The sequence below is a fragment of the Corythoichthys intestinalis genome, chromosome 17, assembly GCF_030265065.1.
Source record: "Corythoichthys intestinalis isolate RoL2023-P3 chromosome 17, ASM3026506v1, whole genome shotgun sequence".
Classification (NCBI taxonomy): Eukaryota; Metazoa; Chordata; class Actinopteri; order Syngnathiformes; family Syngnathidae; genus Corythoichthys; species Corythoichthys intestinalis.
In genome coordinates, this window is record NC_080411.1 from 18,494,565 (window position 1) to 18,519,417 (window position 24,853).

Genomic DNA, 24,853 nt, shown 5'->3' on the forward strand with positions numbered 1-24,853 from the left:
ATTGGGGCTTCAAATAACCCAGATTTCGGACGGCAAGGAAAAGTTTTTCAGTATGTGGGGGTGAGACTACTGAAGAAACTTAGTGTGGATTTAAAAGAATGTACAAATACGGGACAATTTAAGAAACTGTATAAATATATGATTTTCAAAAAATATAAGGATGAGGGAGATATGGATGACAATTAGGGTGTGTTTATTGTGATATGGGATATCGCTGTTATTTGTTTTTTTGGGCTGATTTATGGACTGGAATTTTGCAACATTTGTGTATAGGTAACATGTAGTGTTATATGGTGGGATTGTATATGTGTTAAACAAGAATGTATATGTTTAAATGTAAGGACTGGAACTGATATGCCAGGACTTAAGGACAAGGGGTGGGTGGGAGTAAATAAGTTTTGCTTCGTCTCACTCCTTTTCGAATACTCATATTTTGTTCTTTTCTTTTGATTATTGTCACCGATTATTGGTACCTATGTATTGACTATTCGAAATAAACATGTTTAACCAAAAAGTAGGACACGAGCAAAAATCTGTTTTTACCTAGGAAAACAATTCCCATTTTTGCCAATTTTGAGACACCTTACTGTCTAAACTAGCTTCTTAAGGCTGCGACAACTAATCGATTATATTAATAAATAAGTTGCCAACAAATTTGATAACTGATACAGTTGAAGGAAATAGTCATCCATTTTTTTTTCATTGCTACTTACAACATGCCGAAAACAACTCTAAGGTAAATTATGAAGGTAATTGACAGAAATGACATTTATCCGATTACCTTAATTTTCGGACTAAGCACACCTGACTATAAGCCGTGAGCCACCAAATTTGACATGAAAATGGATATTTACACCAAAAGATATTAACCCGTAACACCATATTTGACAGCGGCATCATAAGACTGTCATAAGATCAAATGAACCACCATGAAGCTTTGAACCGATTGGCTGCAATGCCATTGCTTCAAGAAGCTTCATTTGGCCATCACTGCTCCCTTGGGTGAGGCGGTCAACCTCTACTGCCAACACTGTTGTTGCCCAACAGGCCTCCTAACATGCATTGCAGCGCTACAGATGTAAATAACAATCAAAATTCATGTTCTGTGCTAATTATATCTTCAGTTACTGTTCCAGTTGTTTCATTAATTGCTAGTTATGGCGTTTGGGAACACTTTATTTGACAGTGGTGCCATAAGACTGTCATAAGACCATCATAATTATGACATTGCCATGAGCATTAATGAATGCTTATGACAGATGTCATTTTGTGTCATCCGGCAAATTATCTCACTTTTGAATGGATGTAAAGATCCAAGCTGGACATAAATAGAGTTAGTGACATCATTCATAATGTCATTAATGCCCATTATAGTGTCATGTGATAATTATGACAGTTTTATGGTAGCCTTATGGCGCCTCTGTCAAAGGAAGGGTTATCTATTAACCCAAATAAATCGACAAATAAGCCACACTGGACTATAAACCGCAGAATTCAAAATGTGGGAAAAAAGTCCAAAAACTACAGTAATCCCATAATCGCCCGATTATGAAAATAATCGTTAGTTGCAGCCTAGAATACAATACAAATATTTAAATTTGTCCTTTTTAATGCAATTAATAAGTATTTCCGTTTTCCCCTCTTGGTTAAAAATGTAAAGAAAAGTTTCTTGAAAAAAAACAAATATTTGCTGTATTTATTTTTGGTATTAAACATTTCTATAAATGAAAAGAAATACAATTTTAAAAAATATTTTGTATGAGTGGAAGATAATGAATGAATGGATGGATGGAAGAGATTTGCAACGAACAAAATAGTTGATGATGGTGCTAGAAGTGGGAAGGATGGCGGCAAATGAACAAACGTTCATTCGATGTCAACCTCCCGCTTCAAATAGATTGGTGGTCTACTAGTGATAAACTCATTGGTGGAATTGCATCCTGGCTAGAAGAAGAAATTTTATTTTTGAATTGGCAAGTAAATAAAAGGGCCAGTGAGGGCTTTAAAACCAACAATTTTCACGTTCCGTATGGGCCTCGGCGCCTTGCCCTTCGGCCCACCTGGGGACGTAGCGGTGAAGGGTGGGGGGACGCACGGGCGACTGGCGATGCTCCAGGTGGGGGCGCTGGAAATGTTGGGGGCGGGGGCGCTGGGAATATTGGGGGCGGGGCCACATACATGGGCGGCTCTCCTCAGATCCCAGTGGGGAAAAGCTGACAAAAAGAAAAGACAAACTTGGACACACATCTAAAGAAATATACCCGATACACCAATGGTTTTCAAACATTTGAGAGCAAGTGGCGATTTTACAATGGTAAAGTACTGATGGGAAAGTGACTTCTTTTTAAAAAAGGAGGATGCTTGAATTTACATGAAAAAGCATTGGACTACAACCAAATAGTTCAATTATTGTTTCTTTCAAAAATGACTATAGAAAATTAAAAATCAAAAACAAATTTCAAAAACAAAAAGGAGGAATTGATTTTTTTTTCATGTACCTCCCTTAAGTGAACATTAAGGGCTTTATTATTATTTCTTTATTGTATGTATTTGTAATTGTTATCGTATTGCTATGTGTTTTTTTTTTTTTAAGAAATGTTAAAATTGGACCCAATGAAAATTAATGAAAACAATACACACCCATACTGCGAAGAGGTATGTTGGCGGGGCCACTGAAGCGGATAAGGTCTCGGGTCGCCCAGGGGGGGAAACCTGCAGGCGAAAAGAAACAATTGCATTTTGCCAGAGCCAACGTGAGGCGTCGCGAGTCGACGGCCGTACCCGTACGTGCCGTCGTCAGCGCGGCACCAGTTCCTGGGCGACCGCTCGGCGCCGCTTCGGACATCCGCTGGGCTTCCGGACGCACACTCATCATCCACGCCTTCATTGCTGTAGATGCCGAAAGGGCCAGAAGGAAGGTCCGCACGAAGTGTGGTGACAAATAATAGATTTTAAGTGCGCCTTATAACCCACAAAATACGTGAGTCTCATCCAAAAGTAAAATAGGTCCACCCACGTGCCTTACCTTCTGGTGGGTCCTCGGAGAAGGTCGTTCAGGTAGTTGCTTCTCTCAATGTTGTGACCGCGACAAGAGTTAAACCCTGAAAAGACACACGTGTCACTCGCAAAAGTTGTTTTTATTGACAAGGAGGAGCTAAAAACGTGTCTCCGGAGACAAAAGATAACAAGATGAATGCCACTTTTCGTCGGACGAGACAAAAAGTTTCGATCATAAGTTCATTTTCTTCTTGTATGTAGTTAGCATGCATCGTAGCAGTGTTTGGGTCGTGTCACTCATATGCTGCCGCCGCCTGGTATGAAAGCTAGGCTGCTTTCCAGGCTTGCTTGTTTAGAAACACATGGAAAGATATGTTTTCTTATCGTGCAACATTGTTTCAGCCGTTAAAGGTCTGCGTTAACTTGTTATCATCTTCACACACTAAATGTAACTCCAACCGTTAGCACAGCATTCGCATTTAGCGTGGCGAGCTTCATCTTTAATAACTCTTGGACCACTTTTTTGGCATAGTATGTGGCATCCAGGAGAGTAGAATTCATTCAAAATAATGTACTGTTTTCCTGCTGAGTGTATATTTTCATCACCAAGTTGGCATTGTGACGCTACAATATGCGCTCGTTTCTCAATGTTCATTCCAAAATGTAAGGCGTTTGAATTTTACAGACAAAAACATTTTGAGCCATCGTTTACTTTAATTAGACGATAACAAACCCATTTTGAAATTACTAATATATGAAGTATTTTCGTCTAAAAGACTAATTTGAAATTGAAAGGGCCCGCCAAAACTATATTGTTTGCAAATGTACATGCTGTGCGTGCATGCGCGCGTCGGTGCCACTCACGACGGATGGCCTCGCCGGGATCCATCCCTTCCATGTCGATCAGATACCTGACAAATAAACGCAAGTGCAGTGAGACACGTTTAAACGGATCGGACGTCTGTCGACGTATAGGAAAATAAAAAGACAGTTGGCCACCCACCTGCAGATCATGTAGCCCGTCCTGTTGAGTCCGTGCGTGCAATGGACACCGATCAGCTTGTCTGCAACAGCCATAAGTCTGGATTAGAGCTGAAACGAATACTCGAGCAACTCGAGTAACTTGAGTTTAAAAACTGATCCGAGTATTCGAGTATTTTATTCACCTCGAGGAATCGTTTAATTTTGCCAGCTCTAATCATCACGCTTTGCCTGGACTACTTTTAATGCGGGACAACGCGCTGACGTCACGTGCGTAGAGGAAGAAGCAAAAAAAAAAAAAAAAAAAAAAAAACCTTACTGCAGTCGACAGCCGCTACAAACTACGCCGACGTTGCTAAAAACTACGCCCGCATGATGCTAATGTGGTAGCAGGTAGTGTCCGATGCGTCTCATAGATATCGCATGCATTTAGAACTAGGGCTGCAGCTATCGAATATTTTAGTAGTCGATTAATCAATGGACTAGTTAGTTCGAATAATCGAGTAATCGGATAAGGAACATGAAAAATTTAAATACCTGAGCTGAGCCTCAAACAGTATAAATTTTTAAAAATTAGGATCTATGTAAAACAAAAGAACAATTGGCTAACTTATAGAAAAAGTCCACTAGCTTAAATGCTATAAAATGCTAAAAGTTTTTTTTTTTTTTTTTTTTTTTTACAATGCTCTAAACAAATGGCTCAGAAACATATTCCCACAAAAAATAGCTAATTATACCTATAAACTAAATTATGAATACATTAAAAAACATTAGCTCAAACAAAAACATAGCTTACGTTGGTCTTAACAGGGAGCAGTTGGATTCAGCCATGTGAAAAGAGGCAGACAGAGGGCAGTGTAGCCACCCTAATAAATAAAACTAAAACCAAACACTTTCAAAATAAATTATTACAACGCCACTTTAATTAAACGAATACTCGAGGCAACAAAATTGAATTCAAATATTTTTTTCTAGGGCTGCAGTTATCGAATATTTTAGTAATCGAGTAATCGACTGAAAATTCTATCGATTAATCGAGGAATCGGATAAAACAAATATATTTTTAGGTGAAGAGCAATTATACATATACATGAGAAAACAAGACATTTCATCTAATCTTGAACCATTTTCAGTCAATGAATGTCTTTATTTTCGATGTATATTGTTGAAAAACAGCCAACAATTGCATCTCAGATGTAACTAGAATTAAAAAAAAAAAAAAAGACTAATTCACTGCTTTCACTCAAACAACTTTTAGATCTTATTAAAAAAAATAATATATATATATATATATATCTTACCTAAAAATGCCGTTACGCTTGATAACACACATTACTTAAAAGTTAGGATTTTTTTCCCACGTGTTTCAATTGAATTTCTCTTTGTGTCAAGCCATTTTTAAGTTCTAGTTAAGTTTTAAGTTGGTCTAAACTGTAAGTCCTGATAGGATTTTGAGTTTTTGCAGTGTTCAAAATAAATGTATGATACAGGCTGTATTGGAGCACATTAGGGACCAGTGCTACTTGGTGTTTTATCCAGCAATGACTACTGAGCTAAAATTGATAGTTAGCATGATTAAGTTTTTATTTTACACCCTCATCACTCCACAATGCTATGTTATGTTAAAGCCTGTATGTAAGGCACGTTAGCCATGCATCGACAGTGGTCATAATTAATTGAAACCTAGCCCTCCGCAGGGCTAACGTTACGTGAGCTAGTAGCGACAGTATCGTTAATCTTATTTATTAGCGCTTAGCGCTCTTTATTAGCGCTTAGCGCTGTACTGCTTTAAGATGGCGGCTGTTTACAAACGCTGCCCAGACGCGGCCGAGTCTGTCATTTCGCATCTAGCTCAACATACATGTGATCTATATGAGACGCACCAGACGCTACCTGTTACCAATGTAGCATTGTGCGGGCTAGTATTTAGCAACGTCGGCGTCGTTTGTGGCGGCTGTCGGCTGCGGTAAGTTTTTTTTTTTTTCCCCCTTCTTCCTCTCCGCACGTGACAGCGCGTTGTCCCGCATTAAAAGTTGTCCTAGCAAAACGTGATGCTTAGAGCTGTCAAAATAAACGATTACTCGAGGTGAATAAAATTACTCGGATCAGTTTTTAAACTCGAGTTACTCGAGTTGCTCGAGTACTCGTTTCAGCTCTATTTAGAACTAGATGCGAAATGACAGACTCGGCCGCATCTGGGCAGCGTTAGTAAACACTAGCCGCCATCTTTAAGCAGTAGACCTCTCAGAGCTAATAAATATAACGTTACTGTCACTCGCACACGTAACGTTAGTCCTTCGGAGAGCTAGGTTTCTATTGATTATGACCACTGTCGATGCGTGGCTAACGTGTCTTACATACAGGCTTTATTTAATCTGTAAAACACAGCGCTGTAGAGTGATGAGGGTATAAAATTAAAACATAATAAAGCTAACTGTTAGTTTTAGCTCAGTAGTCATTGCTGAATAAAACACCAAGTAGCACTGGTCCCTAATGTGCTCCAATACAGCAGGTATCATACATTTATTTTGAACACTGTAAAAACTCAAAATCCTATCAGTACTTACAGTTTTGACTAACTTAAAACTTAACTAGAACTTAAAAATAGCTTGACTCAAATGGAAATTCAATTGAAACACGTGGGGAAAAACACATAGCTTTCAAGTGATGTGTCATCAAGCGTAATTACATTTTTAGGTAAGAAATATGTTGGTTTTTTTTTTGTAAGATCTAGAAGTTTTTTGAGTGAAAGCAGTGAATTTTTTTTCCTAGTCACATCTGAGATGCAATTGTTGGCTGTTTTCAACAATGTGCATCGAAAATAAAGACATTGATTGACTGAAAATGGTTCAATATTGGATTAAATGTCTTTTTTTCTCATGTATATTTATAATTACTCTTTACCTAAAAAAAAATGTTTTATCCGATTACTCAATTAATCGATAGAATTTTGAGTCGATTACTAAAATATTCGATAGCTGCAGACCTAGTCTGGATGCTGCGATTTCAAGGACCTCGTAGGACAAAGCCAGCACAAAAAAAGTGCGTGCACGAACCCATTTGTGGTGTTTTTGGCATAAACTCCCAATTGTATGTGCTGTCAATTTGACACTGATAAAATAAAAATCCAATGTGAAATAAGCTAGTTATGACTTAATTGGAATGACATTGCATTTGAAAGCTAAGGGCGCCGAACAGCGCTTCTGCCGTCAATTAAAATGCGTTTATCACTGGTAGAGGTCAAATCCGTTTGAGGTGGGTGGCCGGCGTTCGTTTCACCACCAACCCTCCCTCTTCAGATGAAATGGAGGTCTATCGCCGTCAACGGATTTAAAAAATATGAGCTTTCGAATCGTTATTAGTGCATTTTGTGCTGGCTTTCTTCAGAAACGGGCAGGACGCTCACCATTGTCGGCATTGTCCCGCAGGAATCGGCGCGCGGCTCGCTTGAAGGCCAGGATGGCATCATCGGCAGGGATGACCTGACCCGCGGTCTTGATTTTCACCTGCTCCAGCCACGGCGGGAGGTCCCCTGGTCCGTAGTAGCGCGTGGTGTAGGTCAGGTCCAAGATCACGCCCAGCTCATGACCTTCTTGTCGGACGGCGTCCAGGAGCTCCCGCGGTCCAAAGACCTGAGAGGGCGCTAGCATCTGGTTGAACGACTGTGCGGAGCGGGATGTCGGCTGTTAGTCTGCTTTTCCAGGCTCAGTTGGACGTTGGCGCTCACCTCCTTGAGAGGAACCTTGAAGGCCAAAAAACGAGTACCGTGGATTCGCCTGCCCATCGCTTTGTAGTGTGTCCACCTGGACACACAGCGTCAGTCTTAACTGCGGGCTCCGCTCGCTAACTTGTTTTCACTCAAGACAAAAGACAACAGTTCATTCCCTCCTCCCAGTCAAATTGGATTGGAGCAGAGGAGACTGCAAGCCAAGCAGAGCTTCCCCAAAATTGTCCAAAAATAAGTGATTAAATGTATACGTGTACATGTTATGATTAAATATACGCCACAACGCGCTCAAAGTTTGTTCAGAATCAGCGACGCAGCTTGCTTTTCAATCATTTGCGCAGCTTCTTATCAGTGCTTTAAGCAGTGTTGCGAGTGCGTCATTACACTACAGCGAAACGAGACGAGTCATTAGCTAAAGGCTGGGTTCGTCCCGCCCATCGGACACAGTGCGTCTCGGCTGACCCGGCTGAATCGCTTTTTGATTGACAGCTAAATCGACAGCAAATCTGTTTGTCACGTCAAGACGTTTTTCCATTTTCATTCCTTGTTCTAAGTTGAAACTGAAATTTTCCTAATCATCCTAGTGACAACTTCTTTCTTAAAAACGACTAGCGAAAATTCCAGCTTCCTTTCAGGTGTTTTATTCTTTTGAAGCTGCTTGTGTTGGAGAAGGACGGTCACGCGACAGTTTAGCCCCTCTATCGTCACAACTCACAAACCACTCACAGGCGGACACACTTTGAGCTTTCGGTCCTTGAAAAACCAGCATCCGTCACCGGACTGGATGACTAACACCATCAACGGCACTGTAACATGAGCATTCGGAACCAGTCCTCCCATTATAAGTGAATTGGACGTCTATCGTTGTCAACAGAAGCAAAGGAGTTCATTTTGACTGGGTGCGTGCAGATGATCGAATGTGACTGCGCAAACAAAAATGAGCCAAGTGCGGTAGTGCACGCACTCGATCCCCTAAATCACAATTCTCTGGTTTGAGGCGCGGATGTCCAAATAACTGCATGTGATTCTACATGCACAGTTCGAATGAGCTACAACGTGCCTGTTCGGACCCCCTGGCGGACCGAAAGTGGCCCGCGTGCGGTATGTTTGACACCTAAAGTATAACTTAAATCTATAATGACATTTCCCCCCACCCCTAATATATGATTAAAAAATAAACAGTGAGGAGTCTCCCAGGTCAAAGTCCCCCCATTTGAAATGATCAACGTCAACAATAAATCGCAGGGCTTGTTGACGATGTCTTCTCACCTATCTGGAATTCCCCTTTTCCGGTTGTTGCGGCCTGACATTTCCGATTGCAAAAGGGGTCTTTCTTCGTCGACGCTCACTAAAAGTCAAATAAAAAATATTTAAAACTAACTTTAAGTGGTCTTCGCCGTCTTCTCGGGGCAGTCGCCGTTTTGAGTTTCATTTCTTCATCGCGTCGCGTGTTGGTGACGTCAGGTAGCACTGGAGGAGGTGACGTCACGACGAAGCGCTATCATCATAGCTGCTTTTGTCAGATTGTTTTGTAGTTCAAAGATCGACGTCCTCGGTATTTAAAATGTGATTTTATTTATTCTTTAAATGGAACAAAGGAACTTTGGTCAGTTCAACCGGGCGAGAAATTGAAAGTCGCTTGGACCCGCGTGATTGCGCATGCGCTGGCACCGCGTCCCACTTCCACCTCCCTTCCTTCCTCCTTTTTCTGCGCTCGCCGTGTACGTTAACCACCACCACCGCCACCGTCACTAGGAAGTCAAAGACCCCCGCCCTTGCCGCTGTCCTCTCTGGACTCTAGCCGACCTGCAGCCCGGATCGGCGGCGTCAAAGTGCAGCGAGACGCGCGGAAGAACGGCTAGCTAGCTAGCCAGGGCTAGCCCGGGCGGGCGAGCGCGAGCGGGCGTCCGCTCCCGCGTCGTCTCGATTGGTTCGGTGACAAAATGTCCGCTAAAGAGCACAAAGTGTCCACCACGGAACGGCCCGTCAAAGGTGAGCCGAATCGTCCTTTTTTATCATTTCCGTGTTTGTTTTCGTCAACCGCTATTCTCTTTGACACGCACGGTGACGTCACTGACATCACGTGACATGCCAGTCCCACCGTAGGTATCAAATAAATATAACTAGATGTGATGGCCGTGAAATCAATACTCTGCAACTGTAGGAGTGGGAACCTCTTGGTAACTCACGATACGATACAATTTGCGATACAAAGCTCACGATAACGATGCTCTGACGATATAGCGATACAACGATTATCGATACATTGGTCAGGAAATCATTCTAGGATGTTCTACAAACAACTAATCAACAGAAAAATAAGCTTCTGCTGTGAATTGGAATGTGTTTATCACTTGTAGACGTCCAATCCATTTGAACTGGGAGGGTGGCAGCGAATGAACATTCGTTCATTCTAGTACTGCAACGATTAATCGATTAGAAAAAAAATATTTGAATTAGATTTTGTTGCATCAAGTATTCGTTTAATTAAATTGGGGTTTTAATGGTTTATTTTGAAAGTGTTTGCATTTATTTTAATTGATTAGGGTGGATGCACTGCCCTCTGGTCTACCTCTATTCACATGGCTGAATCCAACTGCCCCTGTTAAGACCAACGTAAGCTAAGTTTTTGTTTGAGCTAATGTTTTTAAATGCATTCATAATTTAGTTTATTGGTATTTTTAGCCATTTTCTGTGGGATAATTTGTCTGAACCATTTGTTAAGAGGATTGTCAAAAAAACTTTAGCATTTTATGGCATTTAAGCTAGCGGACTTTTTCTATGCAAGTTAGCCAATTGTTGTTTTTTTGTAGCTAGATCCTAATTTTTTAAAAATGTTTTTATACCATTTAACCCTCAGCTCAGGTATTTTAATTTTTCATGTTCCTTATCCGATTACTCGATTATTCAAACTAACTAGTCCATTGATTAATCGACTACTAAAATATTCAATAGCTGCAGCCCTAGTTAATTCGCTGCCATCCCTCCCACTTCAAACGGATTGAACGTCTATGGCCGGTAGTGGCAGCCATTGCAAGGCAATGAGGTCATTTTGGGCTATTTAAGGTCAGTTTCCTGTTGATTTTCAGTTACTTCCTGTTGATTTTAGGGTATTTCATGGCTCTCTTTGTTTATTTTGAGTCACAGAACAGTAAGTGACCTGGGAATCGCCCAAATGAATAGGCATTGACAAAAACTCAACAGAAAATTACATGTAAATGCCCTAAAATGAACAGCAAATGACCTGTAAATGCCCTGAAAATCGGACAGAATGACTGTGAATGCTCTGGTTTCGAATGAATGAACGTTCCCAGTCTAAATTGATTGGGCGTCGAGTACCGTCAATGCATCCTTAGAGTTAACTGAAACACTATCATGGTGGAAGATTTTGGTAGCAACTTGTTGCTTCATTTTTATTTTTTTTTTAGACATTGACACCTTTTTAAAACGATATCTCGATTTCTGGCAGGAGCATATCGATAACCTTTTGGGATACAAAGTATCACGATATATCACTATTTCGATATTTGGTTACACCCCTACTCAACTGCCTGTATTATCCATCAGTAGGAGAAGGGGAAATTTCTATCTTCTATGTAACATGGGGGATAATAAACGCTTTGGCTGCCATTGACGGCGTTAGACGGCCGAGCCATTTGAAGTGGGACGTCTGGCTGCCAATGAAAATGGATCGAGAAAGAAAAAAAACTTTCATCGCCCCTTCTTACATTATGGCCGCCTTGAGGCCACTTTCCCAACAACGTTCATGCATTGACATTAAAATCATTCAATTAAATTAAATCAATCATTGAAGTCCTAACTAGCTTAATACTGGTTCTCCGTTCCTAAGTCAAATAATGGAACTTGCATGTGCACCGGCAGGGGTGCCGTACCCCCCGGGGGCTCGACTGGGTGTGTCGGAGGTGTATGACGCAGACGGGCGTCCCCGCGTGGACGTGCTGAAGGCACACCTGCTGAAGGAGGGCCGTCTGCAAGAAGAGGCAGCCTTGCGCATCATCAATGAGGGCGCCGCCATCTTGCGCGAGGAGAAGTGCATGCTGGATGTGGATGCGCCCGTCACAGGTAGCTTTGGCCGGCCCTTTGGTGTTTGGACCTAAGCCCAAGCGCTCGCTCGCTGGTTTTTAGTGTGCGGTGATGTGCACGGTCAGTTCTTTGACCTGATGAAGCTGTTCGAGGTGGGGGGCTCCCCCGCCAGCACCCGCTACCTGTTCTTGGGTGACTACGTGGACAGGGGCTACTTCAGCATCGAGGTAAGACACCGCCTCGGTAAAAAGCTGGCCACACGGTCTGGTGACGCCACCGCCGCTTTCTTCTCAGTGCGTCCTCTACCTGTGGGCTCTGAAGATAAACCGTCCGGATGGCATCTTCCTGCTCAGGGGGAACCACGAGTGTCGCCACCTGACTGAGTACTTCACCTTTAAACACGAGTGTGAGTACGGCCGGCCGGCGCGGACGCGTCTACGGGCGGTCACGGCGCTAATGGTGCGATCGTAGGCAAGATCAAGTACTCCGACGCGGTGTACGAGGCGTGCATGTCAGCGTTCGACTGCCTCCCTCTGGCGGCGCTGCTCAACCGACAGTTTTTGTGCGTCCACGGCGGCCTGAGTCCCGAGATCAGCAGCCTGGACGACATCCGCAAGGTCAGCGCCAGCCGCTTCTGCGCGGGACGCGCTGCCTTCCACCCTTGTGAAACGCCCATCTCTCGTTCCAGTTGGAGCGCTTCAAGGAGCCCCCGGCTTTTGGGCCCATGTGCGACTTGCTGTGGTCGGACCCCGGCGAGGACTATGGCTCTGAGAAGACCCAAGACCACTTTGGCCACAACGGTGTGAGGGGCTGCTCCTACTTTTACAGGTAGCCTAGCTTAGCCTAGCGTGGGTTAGCCTCTTCTTATGGGCCCTTTTTTGCCCAGTTACGCCGCCGTCTGTGACTTCTTGATGAACAACAATCTGCTGTCCATCATCCGGGCGCACGAGGCTCAGGACGCGGGGTGAGTGCTCATCTACCCGGGGGCCTCACGTCCACCGTAGCCTGTCTCTGACGCCTGCGCGGTGGTGTTTCAGGTACCGCATGTACAGGAAGAGCCAGGCCACCGGCTTCCCGTCGCTCATCACCATCTTCTCCGCTCCAAACTACTTGGATGTCTACAACAACAAAGGTTATAAAATGATATCTAACAGTAAAAATAAACAGTGTTGGGAATAATGCCGTCATAAATAACGCAGTTATTTTTTCAGTAACGGGGTAATCTAATTATTTTGTCCGCCGTTACAACGCCGTTACCGTTACTGACGGTCAAAAACGGTGCGTTACTTACTCTGAATAAATTGAAGAAACTCCCAGCCGTAGCGAGTCTACTCTGCTCTGTTTATTTGTCATCCAAGACTTGGAGTGCGTTCAGGTTCATGGCAATGAAAATAGTAAACACACATTTGCTACACCTGAATGCTAGCCTTGTTCCCATCCCCCACTGTCAGCCAGAAAGAATGCTGCTTCCATCTTGAGGACGGCAGACGCTTTGAGGGTGACTGGATGAGTAGGGGGACGAGGCTATCTGAATGCGCCCCCAGGATAGATGCGATGGAAGTGATTGTGATTGGCTGAGGGTTAGAGTCATGTGTCATGGTAAGCCAATCAGAGCCGGTGTTTTCACACACAAACCGGAACAGCGCGTGCGGCAAACACACACACGCAAAACAGATGCAGAGGGATATGATGGCAGAGCATTCAGAGGAAAATGTCTTTTACGAGGTGGAGGTATAAACACTATTTCAAGTTGGTCGAAAATAAAGGAAAGAACGTGCATGTAAAGTGTAATTTATGTCCCGGGGCAAAGCTTTTGTCGACATCTGTGGTAAGCAATTCAAATCTGTTTATTTTTGTTGCACTTCAAGTGTAGGATAAATCTGTTGCTGGTGAGGTGCAATAAATATTACACATTTCTATAACACCAACTACCTGTCTGTTCTTCTCTATTCAACTGACTCGAATACTGCTCAGAAAATTTCAAATTCTTTGACATACAACAGCTTCTTTTCAAAGTAACGGAAAGAGTTACTTTCCCTGGTAATTACTTTTACTATTGAGTAATTCAGTTACTAACTCGGTTACTTTTTGGAAGAAGTAGTGAGTAACTATAACTAATTAATTTTTTAATGCCCAACACTGAAAATAAAGCAATAGAAATTAAATCGCGGGAGTTCGTGTTGATTTTGGGGCAATTCCGGGTCACCTGCTCTTGATTTTACCCTTTTGAAATATATGTTTTCTTGTTAGCGGCAGTGTTAAAGTACGAAAACAACGTGATGAACATCCGTCAGTTCAACTGTTCCCCGCATCCGTACTGGCTGCCCAACTTTATGGACGTCTTCACGTGGTCGCTCCCCTTCGTGGGAGAGAAAGGTCAGGCTGATGACCGCGCACGTTCACTTGTTTGCCATCCACTCACGAGTCCGCCTCTGCCCATAGTTACAGAGATGCTGGTCAACGTGTTGAACATCTGCTCTGACGACGAGCTCATGACGGACGCCGACGACGTGGGAGAAGGTGACGCTCACCGAAAATGCCCGCCCGCCCAAGCGGGAAGCAGCCATTCCGCTTTAACTTGCGCTCTCCATCAATTACAGGCGGTGTCCCCGCTGTGCGCAAGGAAGTGATTCGGAACAAGATCCGCGCCATCGGGAAGATGGCCAGAGTGTTCTCCGTGCTCAGGTGAGTGCACCCAAAACCGCCGCCCTTGACGTCCGCTCGCCGCCTTCAACGTTGGCTCGCCCGCCCGCAGAGAGGAGAACGAGAGCGTGCTGCAGCTCAAAGGGTTGACACCTTCCGGGACTCTGCCACTCGGAGCGCTGTCGGGAGGACGCCGTACGCTGATAAGCGGTGAGTGTCCGCGCACGAATGTGTTTAACCGCGCCCCGCCCTTTCTGACCTTTGACCTTCTCGCCGCAGCAACGGAGGAGGCGGAGGAAGCTCGAGGTACGTACGCTCCACTCGCCATCGACCATCGAGTTATTACATGCGCATTTAAAGCAGATGGGCAATGCCAAAGCCAAAATTGATCAATCACAATTGACCACTTTTCCAAAGAAAAAGCTCTGCCACGATTTAGTTACGGTCGCTAACCTGACAAGCTTCATCACTATCGGCACGGCCTTCGCGGGCAGACGTATATACCGCAGTGTTTGAAGGGATTAATTTTGGCGCGAAACCAGTGCCATGTCCTCCAGATTGAGGCAAAAGGCTTCACGATATGCAGCGGAAACTTCTATTTATGATCTAGCCAGCTAGCTATTGAAGCAAGAAGATACAGCTTCAACACTTGGTTGGGGTACTATAACAAAATGTTACATATAAAATAGGGCTGTCAAAATTATCGCGTTAACAGGCGGTAATTTTTAAAATTACGTTAAAATATTTGACGCAATTAATGCACATGCCCCGCTCAAACAGATTAAAATGACAGCACAGTGTAACGTACACTTGTTAGTGTTTTGGGGAGTTTTGTCGCCCTCTGCTGGCGCTTGGGTGCGACTGATTTTATGGGTTTCAGCACCCATGAGAATTGTGTAATTATTGACATCAACAATGGCGGGCTACTAGTTTATTTTTTGATTGAAAATTTTACAAATTTTGTTAAATCGAAATATTACGTGGGGTTTTAATATAAAATTTCTATAACTGCCATTTATCTTTTAAGAGCTACAAGTCTTTCTATCCACGGATTGCTTTAACAGAATGTGAATAATGTTAACGCCATCTTGATTTATTTTTATAATAAACAAATACAGTTTATTATAATACAGTGTTGAATGTATATATCAGTCTTCTTATCTTTCCATTCCAGCAACAATTTACAAAGAAATATGGCATATTTTATAGATGGTTTGACTTGCGATTAATTACGATTAATTTTTAAGCTGTAATTAACTCGATTAAAACATTTTAATCGTTTGACAGCCCTAATATAGAAGAAAAATACAGTGGCCTGAACTTCTATTTCAAAAAATGAACAGACTGCAAATGAAGACATGAAGTTAGTCACTTAAGCTAATAATTTAACTGACACTCTTTTAATGATATGGTAAGATATAATATTACGTAAGAGTAACTACAACGTTGATGTTCAGTTTTATGAATCTTCTTGCTTCTCCAAAAGCATATTAGTTGTTAGTTAGCCTCTGGAGTTGGCTTAAGGCAGGGGTGTCTAGGGTTTCCCAACAGTCCTGGATTGGGCGAGACACCATGGAATTTAGCATGTTCTGACTGGTACCGCTGCCGCCCTAGAAGTGTCCAAACTGGTCCTCAAAGGCCCGCAAAGGGTGCAGGATTTCATTCCAACCAAACCAGATAAATACCTTTTCACCTATCTGGGGTCTTACTAGGGTCGTCAGTTGATTGCAATCAGGTGCTGCTTGTTTTAGCAGGAACCTCATTGGTTGAATTGTCTGTGCTGGATCTGTTGGAACAAAGACCAGGAACCACTGCGGTTCTTTACGGAATTGGTTTGAAACTCCTAGCTTAAGGGAACGCACCTGCAGGCTTGCTTTTTTTGGAGACATTTAGCCAGGAGTGACGCCGTACATCCCGAATTCATCCTGTTGTCTTTTCGGCTTCGGGAAGGGAAAGAACCGCATTTATACCCCTCGTGTTTGATTTCGATATTCCATAGGCGGCGGCGCCATTTCGTCTTCATCAGGTTTTATGCCAGTTGGCGATCTCAAAACTACCAAATCAATCAGATAACGAACTGAGCATCTGAAAGCTTGTTAGAGCTTGCTCTCTTATCAATGGTCAAGGCAGAGTTGGCGAAAGTTCAACTGAAGTCAATTTTGGTAATGGTAAAAGGAGTTAGTCTTATAAATCACACTTCTTTGGCTAACCAATTCACTTTAGCTAATGTTGCTGAAAAGTGACATTAGCTTGTTCTGTAATTATTCAAAATTTTAAGTCTGCAATTTACATTTCATCTAAGTGGCGGAACAGCACAAAAACAGAACATAGCAAAAAAGTTTCGGCACTGCTGATCCCGGTTTTGTCACAAAAATCTCAGTGAAACTCTGCGAGATGAGTGAAAAATCTAAGCGGCGTCTCCTTATAGGTGGCGGCGACTTCAAGCCGCCGCGCAGGATCCAAAGTTTCGAGGAGGCACGAGGCCTGGACCGCATCAACGAGAGGATGCCGCCCAGACGGGATGGCCCCGCCCACGCCTAGCCCGGCCCCACCCTTCCCCCAATAAAGCAAGGGAAAACACGTGAGCTTGGCTTTGCCTTTTATTGACACGCGTCACAGCTTGGACACGCGCGCCATCATCTTCTCCAGCTTGATAGCTGCCGTCATGTCGCCTTTGATGCGTAGCTTCCCCGACATGAAGGCCAGCGTCGGCTTTAGCTTACCTGCGTAAAACGAAAATGTTGCTTGTTAGCACGGCGTGGGTTTTAGCCTACCTGCGCGACGCGCTAACCAACGTCCGATCCAAGAGGGCGAAGGAACGTGCGCGCTCACCGGCAAACATTTTGCCAAAGACTTCAGAGTCCATGGTCATGACCACATCGGGTGGGTCTCGAGGCTCGCCTCGCCCCACGCCACCCGAGCCGCTCTTTAAGTCCAGGAACCACACGCCGGTGTGCTCTCCTGCAGAAACCAAAACCAGGGTCAGGCACCTCGCCGTTCCCGTCCCGGAAGGCGACTCACCTGAGAGGTCGAAGCGGTAGAGCGCTTGAGTGGACTTGACCAAGTCCTCGCTGAGAAGGCCTCGGATCACTTCGAAGGTGCTTTCCACGGGGCTGCCCGGAGAGGGCGGGGCCGACGACGCGGATGGCTTAAAGGCGGGCGTGGCTCCTGCCCACCCAGGGGAGGAAAAAATAAATGAACCACAATGCATCCATATATATTGCCTTCATCTTCGATATCACGACTTTAATTTCGTCACATTTCGCATCATTTTTCCTCATAAAATTGTCAAATTTTTAAAAATAACATGACTTTAAACTGATGACTATTCTCGTTTGGCCCCAATATCATAGTGACGTTATTTCTCATAAAAGTTTGCATGATGGCAATGGAGGAAGGAAATGAACCAAAGGTGCTTCAGATAGCAGAATGTGCAGTCATTTTTTCTTTTGGAGTTCCCTAAAATTTTTAAGTAACAGTAAAAGATGTCATACAACACATGGTGATGATTGGTCACCTATGGCATGCGGGCATGTAGTCATATATAAACCAAACTACTAACAATCTTTGCTTGTAGCGTGCTTTTTGTATTTGTGGTGAATTATGGGTCAGAATAACTTGATGGATGACAGGACCGTGAACAGTCATGAAAGTCGCATGCTTGGACACTAGATTTTTCCATATTTAAAAAAGACCATTAGAGCTGATTAGTGCTGCAACCATTAATCGAGTAACTCGATTAGAAAAAAAGCTTCGAATTAAATTTGGCTGCTTCGAGTATTCGTTTAAAGTGGTACAATGATTTTGAAAGTGTTTGCATTTAGTTTTACTGATTTGGGTGGATGCACTGCCCTCTAATGGCAACAGTAAATATGACACAGTTAAATCCAGCTGCTCCCTGTTAAGACCAACATAAGCTATTTTTTATGTATTTGTAATTTAGTTTAGATATATTTAGCTGTTTTTTGTGGGAACATGTGAACGATTGAAGAGTATTGTTAAACGTTAGCAATTTATAGCATTTAAGCTAGTGGACTTTTACTATGGAAGTTACCCAATTCTTTTGTTGTACTTAGATCTTTTTTTTTTTTATCGTTTGAGGTTGAACCCAGGTATTTTAATTTAAAATGAAAGTGCAATTCTGCATAGTTTGAAAATTTTATTGGAAATTTTGTGTTCGCATTAAATGCTCTACTGAAAGTGCAATTTTAGCAAGCAATTGTTTTACATTTAAATTTATTCTGCAACGCATTAAATGTTCCCCATCCGATTACTCAAACTAACTAGTTGATAGATTAATCGACTAAAATAAGCGATAGCTGCAGCCCTAGAGCTGATCCTTTGCTAAATGACATAGTCCAGTTTTGGATGCAGTATTGAGTTGGAAACATCCAAGCTTTTCACTCATGAATTGACCACCCTAAAATCAATTGGAAAAACATTTTTGGCGAACTGCATTATAGACATGTCAAGTGAAAATCAACTCTTTCAAAGACTGCGGGCCTATTTTTCAGTTGGCTCTCAGTTACCGTGCTGCTCCATCTGTCGGGCTAGGGCCTCGGGGTCCTCATCCAGGAAAAAGTCGGGCAGCAGCGGGTGACCCGGCTGAACGGCGTAGGGCTCCATGTCGCGCACACCCTCTTCCCTCAGGACGTCCTCATCCACCAGGAAGTTGCCGGTAAAAGTCTTGGGCCGCGTCAGGACGGCGTAGGCGGCGTCTGCCATGATGTCGGCCGTGCGGCACTGCTTGCCAATGCCCTCGCCGCCCAGCATGTCCATGGCCGCCGTCTGGATGGCTGCCAAATGGCGGCGTCAGCGATGATGATGAAGGCGGCGGCGACGACTTGCTCACCTGTGCGGGGCCACAGCGCGTTGACGGCAATCTGACCTCGGAACTCTTCGGCCATACCCAGGACGCACATGGACATGCCGTATTTGGCCATGGTGTACGCTGAAAAACGGACATCCCGCTTTTAGCTCGTTTGCCAGCTCTCGTGGGGAAGAGGCCGGCGAAAGCACTTTACCTGTGTGATTCTTGAACCAGATGGGGTTAAGGTTGAGAGGCGGAGACAAGTTGAGGATGTGCGGAGATGAACTCTTTAACAGGTGCGGAATCACCAACTTCGACCTGGCAAAAACAGCGCTTCAGAACCGGCCGCGAACAGGTCAAGTCCCTGTGGACGTACGTCATGTATGTTCCTCTTAGGTTGATTCCCAGCATGAGGTCCACCTTCTTCATGGGGGTTTCCAAAGTTCCCGTCAGGTTGATGGCGCTGGCGTTGTTCACCAAGATGTCAATGCCTGCCGATGCCAATTCTCATCAGCCCTAGCTGGCTTCATTGTTTCGGTCGCTAGGGAACAAGCTAGTGTCGCTCAGGCACGTCTGTTAGCTCATTGTTTGGACCTAAAAATGCTACCAAATACTCTTTTTTTCTACCCTCTTAAAAGCAAATACTTCATTTCCAATTTTTTTCTTTTTTTCCCCCATTTTAAAACCGTTAATATTGTCTTTTTTAAAAACAGTTTTCCATTAAAAAACTAAAAAAGGGGAGAATATTCTCATTTATGTCATTTCAAACCTTTGCTTGAAATTGTATTTTAGTGAGAAATGCACGATTTCATTGTCCAAATCCTCAATTTTGAGCCTTTTAAAAGCAAATATCTTTTTCATTGGAACTCACTTTAAAAAACAGTCAATTTAATTTTTATGAACAAAAAAACGTAAATGTATTATGATTTGAAAGATTTTTAAAAGAGGGCTTTTTTCCTGTTTGGTTTTAGCGAGAAAGGTGAACCGAGTAAGCAATGGACTTTGTCGGGCCAGATCACCTGCGGCGCCGTTTACAAGATTCTAACTTTTAGGCTGAAAAAGGAATGTTTTTGTGAGTAAGCGTGACCTCCGAAGGCGTCGACGGCTTTGCGGACGGCGTCTTCCACTTGTTTCTCGTCTCTGATGTCGACCACGCACGGCAACGCTTTCCCGCCCAGGTCCTCCACTAAAAGGGGCAAAAGAAAAGCTTGGGCATGTCCGTGACAGCGGGCGACGAGGCGGGCGCACCTTCCTTTGCGGCGCTGAAGATTGTGCCGGGGAGTTTGGGGTGCGGCTGTGCCGTCTTGGCAGCGATGACCACGTTGGCGCCGTCTCGGGCCGCTTTCAGGGCGATGGCTTTACCGATGCCACGGCTGGCGCCCGTCACGAACAATGTTCGCCCTGCCAATTTTCTGTGCCCGCAAAAAAAAAAAAAAAAAAAAAATTTATACAGAAAAAGATTTCTAATGACTTAAAAAATGAATGTGCCTGGACGTTGACTGGGGAATCATGCGGTCTATTTTTCATGTGCCCAGTTATGGGGCGCCGTTTGTAAAGCAGCAAATGCTGAAAATTACGACAACATTTTCTCACATTTAGCGCCACACAGTGTTAAAAACGTGTAAATTTTTTGAGTCACTTTTTCTTGCATATTTACATTATTTAGCAACTTAAATTTTCATTTTTAAATAAGTTATGTACCTAAATATTTAATTTAAATATTAAATTTATATCCTAAATGCTAAATCTGGAAACGGTTGGAACGAAATATTTAGCTTAATATGCAAATTCACATGACCGGAGACCGGAAGTAACAAAATAACAGCTGGCGCACACAAAATGCTCTTTAAATAGTTTCTCCTAAATAGGTATTTTACCTGTATATTGTTATTATCACAATGACTCATGTCTAAGAGCAGACTGCCACCGTTGAGTAGGTTTTATTCATTTTCAAGCAGCGTAAACAGACAGTCTGAGCTGCTCCGCCAGCTTTTATTTTGTTACTTCTGGTCTCCAGTCATGTGAATTTGCATATTAAGCTAAATATTTAGTTCCGACCGTTTCCTGATTTAACATTTAGGATATACATTTACGAATTAAATTAAATATTTAGATCTGGATTTAAAGAATCAGGTCCAAAACTTATCTAAAAATGAATATTGAAGTTGCTAAATAATGTTCTAAATGTGCAAACAGCAACAAAACAAAAAAAAAAAATGACTAAAAATTTCACACCATTTTAAACACTGTGTGGCGCTAAATGTGAGAAAATGTTGTAATTTTCAGCATGTGCTGCTTTACAAACGGCGCCCCATACCAAGACACGCATTATGACGCCTTGCAACCAGTCAATTTGCATAGATCTACACTGAAATGGCGACCGCTCACTTATCTCTCTCTCTATATATATGTGCCCTGACAATGACACGTCTATATTTGTCTTGACATTGACTGACTTCGCATTTCTTTGTTCCTGAAAATCAGTTCACTTTATGCTAATACACAATGGAAGACGCCATTGGTATGCTAATGAAAATTAGCATCACGTTCTGGTATTTAACTAGCAAGATAATGAATATTGATAGACAAACACCTCATGAACATTTATGTACTAGAAATAGCTGCCAAAAACAAGTTATAAATACGTTTTGTAAGTTTTTGTCTTCTACCACGCTTCTACTATACCAGGGGTCAGCAACCCTGGTCCTCGAGTGCCACTATCCAGCTTGTTTTCCATGTCTCCCACCTTTAACACACCTGAATCAAATAATCATATCGTTATCAGGCTCCTGAAGAGCTTGCTGATGAGCTGATCATTTGATTCAGGTGTGTCAAAGGAGGGAGACATGGACAACAAGCTGGATAGTGGCACTCGAGGACCAGGGTTGCTGACCCCTGTACTATACTATACTCAGTGCTTCTCTGCAAACATTACACTGCCTCTGAGTGGTCAAGGAGCGCACACTTTGATGGCATTCTTTTTAGAAATTCCTTACATTGTTGGATTTTTTAAAGTTGATTTTGATTTGATTTATAATTTTATTATTGACTGTGGGGCTGCAGCTATCAATTATTTTAGTAGTCGATTAATCAATGAACTAGTTTGTTCCAATAATCGAGTAACTGGGTAAGTAACATAAAAAAATTAAAATACCTGAGCTGAGCCTCAACCGGTATAAAAAAAAAAAAGGATCTAAGTATAACAAAAGAAAAATTGGCTAACTTACATAGCAAAAGTCCGCTGGCTTAAATGCTACAAAATGTTGTTGTTGTTTTTTTTTTTTTTTTTTTTTTTTTTTTACAATGCTCTTAAATGATTCAAACACGTATTCCCACAAAAAAATGGCGAAATATACCTATAAAATGAATTAAGGATAAAACATTGGCTCAAACAAAAACTTAGCTCATGTTTGTCTTAACAGGGAGCAGCTGGATTCAGCCATGTGAAATGAGTTATCATATTCACTGTTGCCACTACCACTAGGGGGCTGTTAATAAAACTAAATGCAAACACTTTCAAAACAAACCATTACAACGCAACTTTAATTAAACGAATACTCGAAGCAGCAAAATTTGATTCGAAGCTTTTTTTCCCTAATCGAATGACTCAATTGATTAATCGTTGCAGCACTAATTGACTGTATATTGACGTCACAGTCAAGCACTTGTTATTGAGTATGCACATTTCAAATTTTAATGGTAAAAGTTTGGCAGCTTTTGGCTTTGAAACAGAAATTTTCTCCCTGTCACGATTAGAATTCATGTTTTCTCCTCCTGGCTGGTCGGCGGCCACATCTCCTGGATGTGCTCCGATCATGCCTTGCGACCAGTCCATTTGTTTAAATCTACCCTGACATTGCGACCAGTTTTTGTTTGAGCAAATGGGCCATTAAAAAAACAACTTGCAAGCAGTCCTATCAATTGTGCCCTCATAATGACTTGCATTAAGTCCACTAGACTAGAACTGCATGTGTTGATATCTGAGCGGCGACCAGTCACTCTTCGGGATGTGCCCTGATCATGCTTGCGACCAGTCAGTCTATTTGTCTAGCCTGTACCCTGACACTGCGACGGGTCCCTCCCTCCCTCGTTTGTCTACGTTTCTTAATCAGTCCGCGCTAGCTTTAGCTCGCGGCTAACAGTAGCGGAAGAGCAAAATATTCGGCCAATGTTTTCAAGATGAATTGATGGTCTGTTGCTACGACGCGAAGGAGCAAGTGATTGGTCGCTCGGTGGGTCGGTTCGACTCGTGCATTCATTAGAACGACTTTAGCGAAGTAACGGACTCACCCGCTGTTTGGAAGCATGACTGACTGTTGGCAAAAGGACGACAGGGCACGGAAAAAGAAGCTGAGTGGGACAAAAACGGCAAATGCAAGGACACTTGGAAGTTAGTTGAGTTGCGGCTTCGGGCCACCTTTCACCCACTTAAGGCAAGCGGAAGTTCCCAGCGCCGACCGCGCTCTTCTTCCGGTACGGGATCCAAGATAGGTGGCAGAAGGGAAAGTCGCACACTCGGTGTAGAAAAAAAGTTTTCAAATCTTTTTGACATGATTAGCAATCGTTGGCTGTCCACCGAAACAATATTTCATTAAAAAAATATTTGTTTGGATGTCCATTGGCAGCCAATGAATTCAGTTAAACAGTATACATGGCGGAAAACACTCAGGTGACTTGAAGTTCCGCTCTGAGACCCCCAATTTAGCCAAATTTCAAAATTGTCCGATATGCATGTGTGATACATCATTGGAAAGCTTAAAATCTCAATTTTCTGGGGGAAGAAAAATTTTGAACAAGAGGGCATTAAAAAAAAAAAATTAAACAACAAAACCCTATCTGGAGGCGAGAGCAGAATTACAGACGCCATGACTTTAACGAGATATTATCGTGTACTGACCTTGTTTCAATCCAAAAACTCCATGTAGCATCTATCACCCAGTGTCAAGACACAGTTGTGAATACCCACATGTTGATTTTTTGGGGGGGATTTTATGGGTGAAACATGGCAATATAACAAGGGTCGCGATGCAGAAATCGCAGACATCAAGGAGTGGTCGAGATTTTCTTTTTCATGTATTTTCCCCTTTAGACTTTTTTTCCCAATTTTTCTTTGTTTGGATCAATTATTTATCATCTAACATATCGGAGAAAATGCGACAGTAGCAAAAAAATACAGTTAAGCGATAGTTATGAGGTAGATATCCGTGACTAATTTACAGACGCTATTTTTTCATTGTGATGTCATTTGTTTAAAAGTTTAAAATATGAGAGTGAATAATTTTTTAAAGTGTTGTGTTTTTTTACGAAATATTAGACACCAATTAATGATTCTAAGCTAAAAATGACATTTTGAATAATGAATATAATTAATTACCTTAGTTTTATGGCTGGGTTAAAACAAAAGCGGTTGCGCGATGTCTGTAAACGGGGGTTTTCAGGGTAAAACGGACAAATTGAAAATAGGTCGGGGGCTTTAAAGGCTGAAAAAGCAGTTTCTGCTCTTGAAACCCTCTTTAAAATAAACTATTTTAAGCCAAAAGAACTGTTGTCTTTGATAGAACAATATGTCTATATGCTGCCATAGCAGATTCCCTCCAAACTATTTTTAATTTGTGCGTTTTACCCTGGAAACCCCTGTTTACAGACGTCGC

At 42.7% G+C, this 24,853-nt stretch overlaps 3 protein-coding genes across 4 annotated transcripts; 1 reads left to right on the forward strand and 2 right to left on the reverse strand.

Moving 5' to 3' along the window:
- Positions 1-1,562: 1,562 nt before the first annotated feature.
- On the reverse strand, positions 1,563-9,740 carry dusp11 (dual specificity phosphatase 11 (RNA/RNP complex 1-interacting)). 2 transcript variants are annotated; one of them, XM_057819138.1, is made up of 9 exons: positions 9,087-9,740; positions 7,706-7,781; positions 7,385-7,640; positions 4,001-4,061; positions 3,862-3,908; positions 3,026-3,101; positions 2,782-2,889; positions 2,641-2,712; positions 1,563-2,213 (listed from the first exon to the last, which is right to left on the reverse strand). In XM_057819138.1, the coding sequence occupies exons 2-9, from the start codon at positions 7,760-7,762 to the stop codon at positions 2,003-2,005; spliced, it is 888 nt and encodes a 295-aa protein (XP_057675121.1). In that variant the 5' UTR covers positions 7,763-7,781; positions 9,087-9,740; the 3' UTR covers positions 1,563-2,002. The 2 variants fall into 2 exon arrangements, with proteins under 2 accessions (XP_057675121.1, XP_057675120.1); XM_057819137.1 differs by having other exon boundaries at positions 1,652-2,213; positions 8,975-9,737.
- Positions 9,192-17,958, forward strand: LOC130905575 (protein phosphatase 3 catalytic subunit alpha-like). The gene is made up of 14 exons (XM_057819110.1): positions 9,192-9,697; positions 11,588-11,788; positions 11,852-11,976; positions 12,044-12,155; positions 12,221-12,366; positions 12,438-12,577; positions 12,636-12,713; positions 12,787-12,881; positions 14,000-14,125; positions 14,192-14,269; positions 14,350-14,434; positions 14,505-14,602; positions 14,672-14,698; positions 16,821-17,958. The coding sequence occupies exons 1-14, from the start codon at positions 9,649-9,651 to the stop codon at positions 16,931-16,933; spliced, it is 1,473 nt and encodes a 490-aa protein (XP_057675093.1). The 5' UTR covers positions 9,192-9,648; the 3' UTR covers positions 16,934-17,958.
- On the reverse strand, positions 16,975-23,656 carry hsdl2 (hydroxysteroid dehydrogenase like 2). The gene is made up of 10 exons (XM_057819122.1): positions 23,493-23,656; positions 20,451-20,614; positions 20,290-20,388; positions 19,579-19,693; positions 19,417-19,520; positions 19,245-19,343; positions 18,922-19,188; positions 17,414-17,560; positions 17,225-17,353; positions 16,975-17,115 (listed from the first exon to the last, which is right to left on the reverse strand). Exons 1-10 carry the CDS (start codon positions 23,507-23,509, stop codon positions 17,006-17,008), a joined length of 1,251 nt encoding a protein of 416 aa, XP_057675105.1. The 5' UTR covers positions 23,510-23,656; the 3' UTR covers positions 16,975-17,005.
- Positions 23,657-24,853: the final 1,197 nt, after the last annotated feature.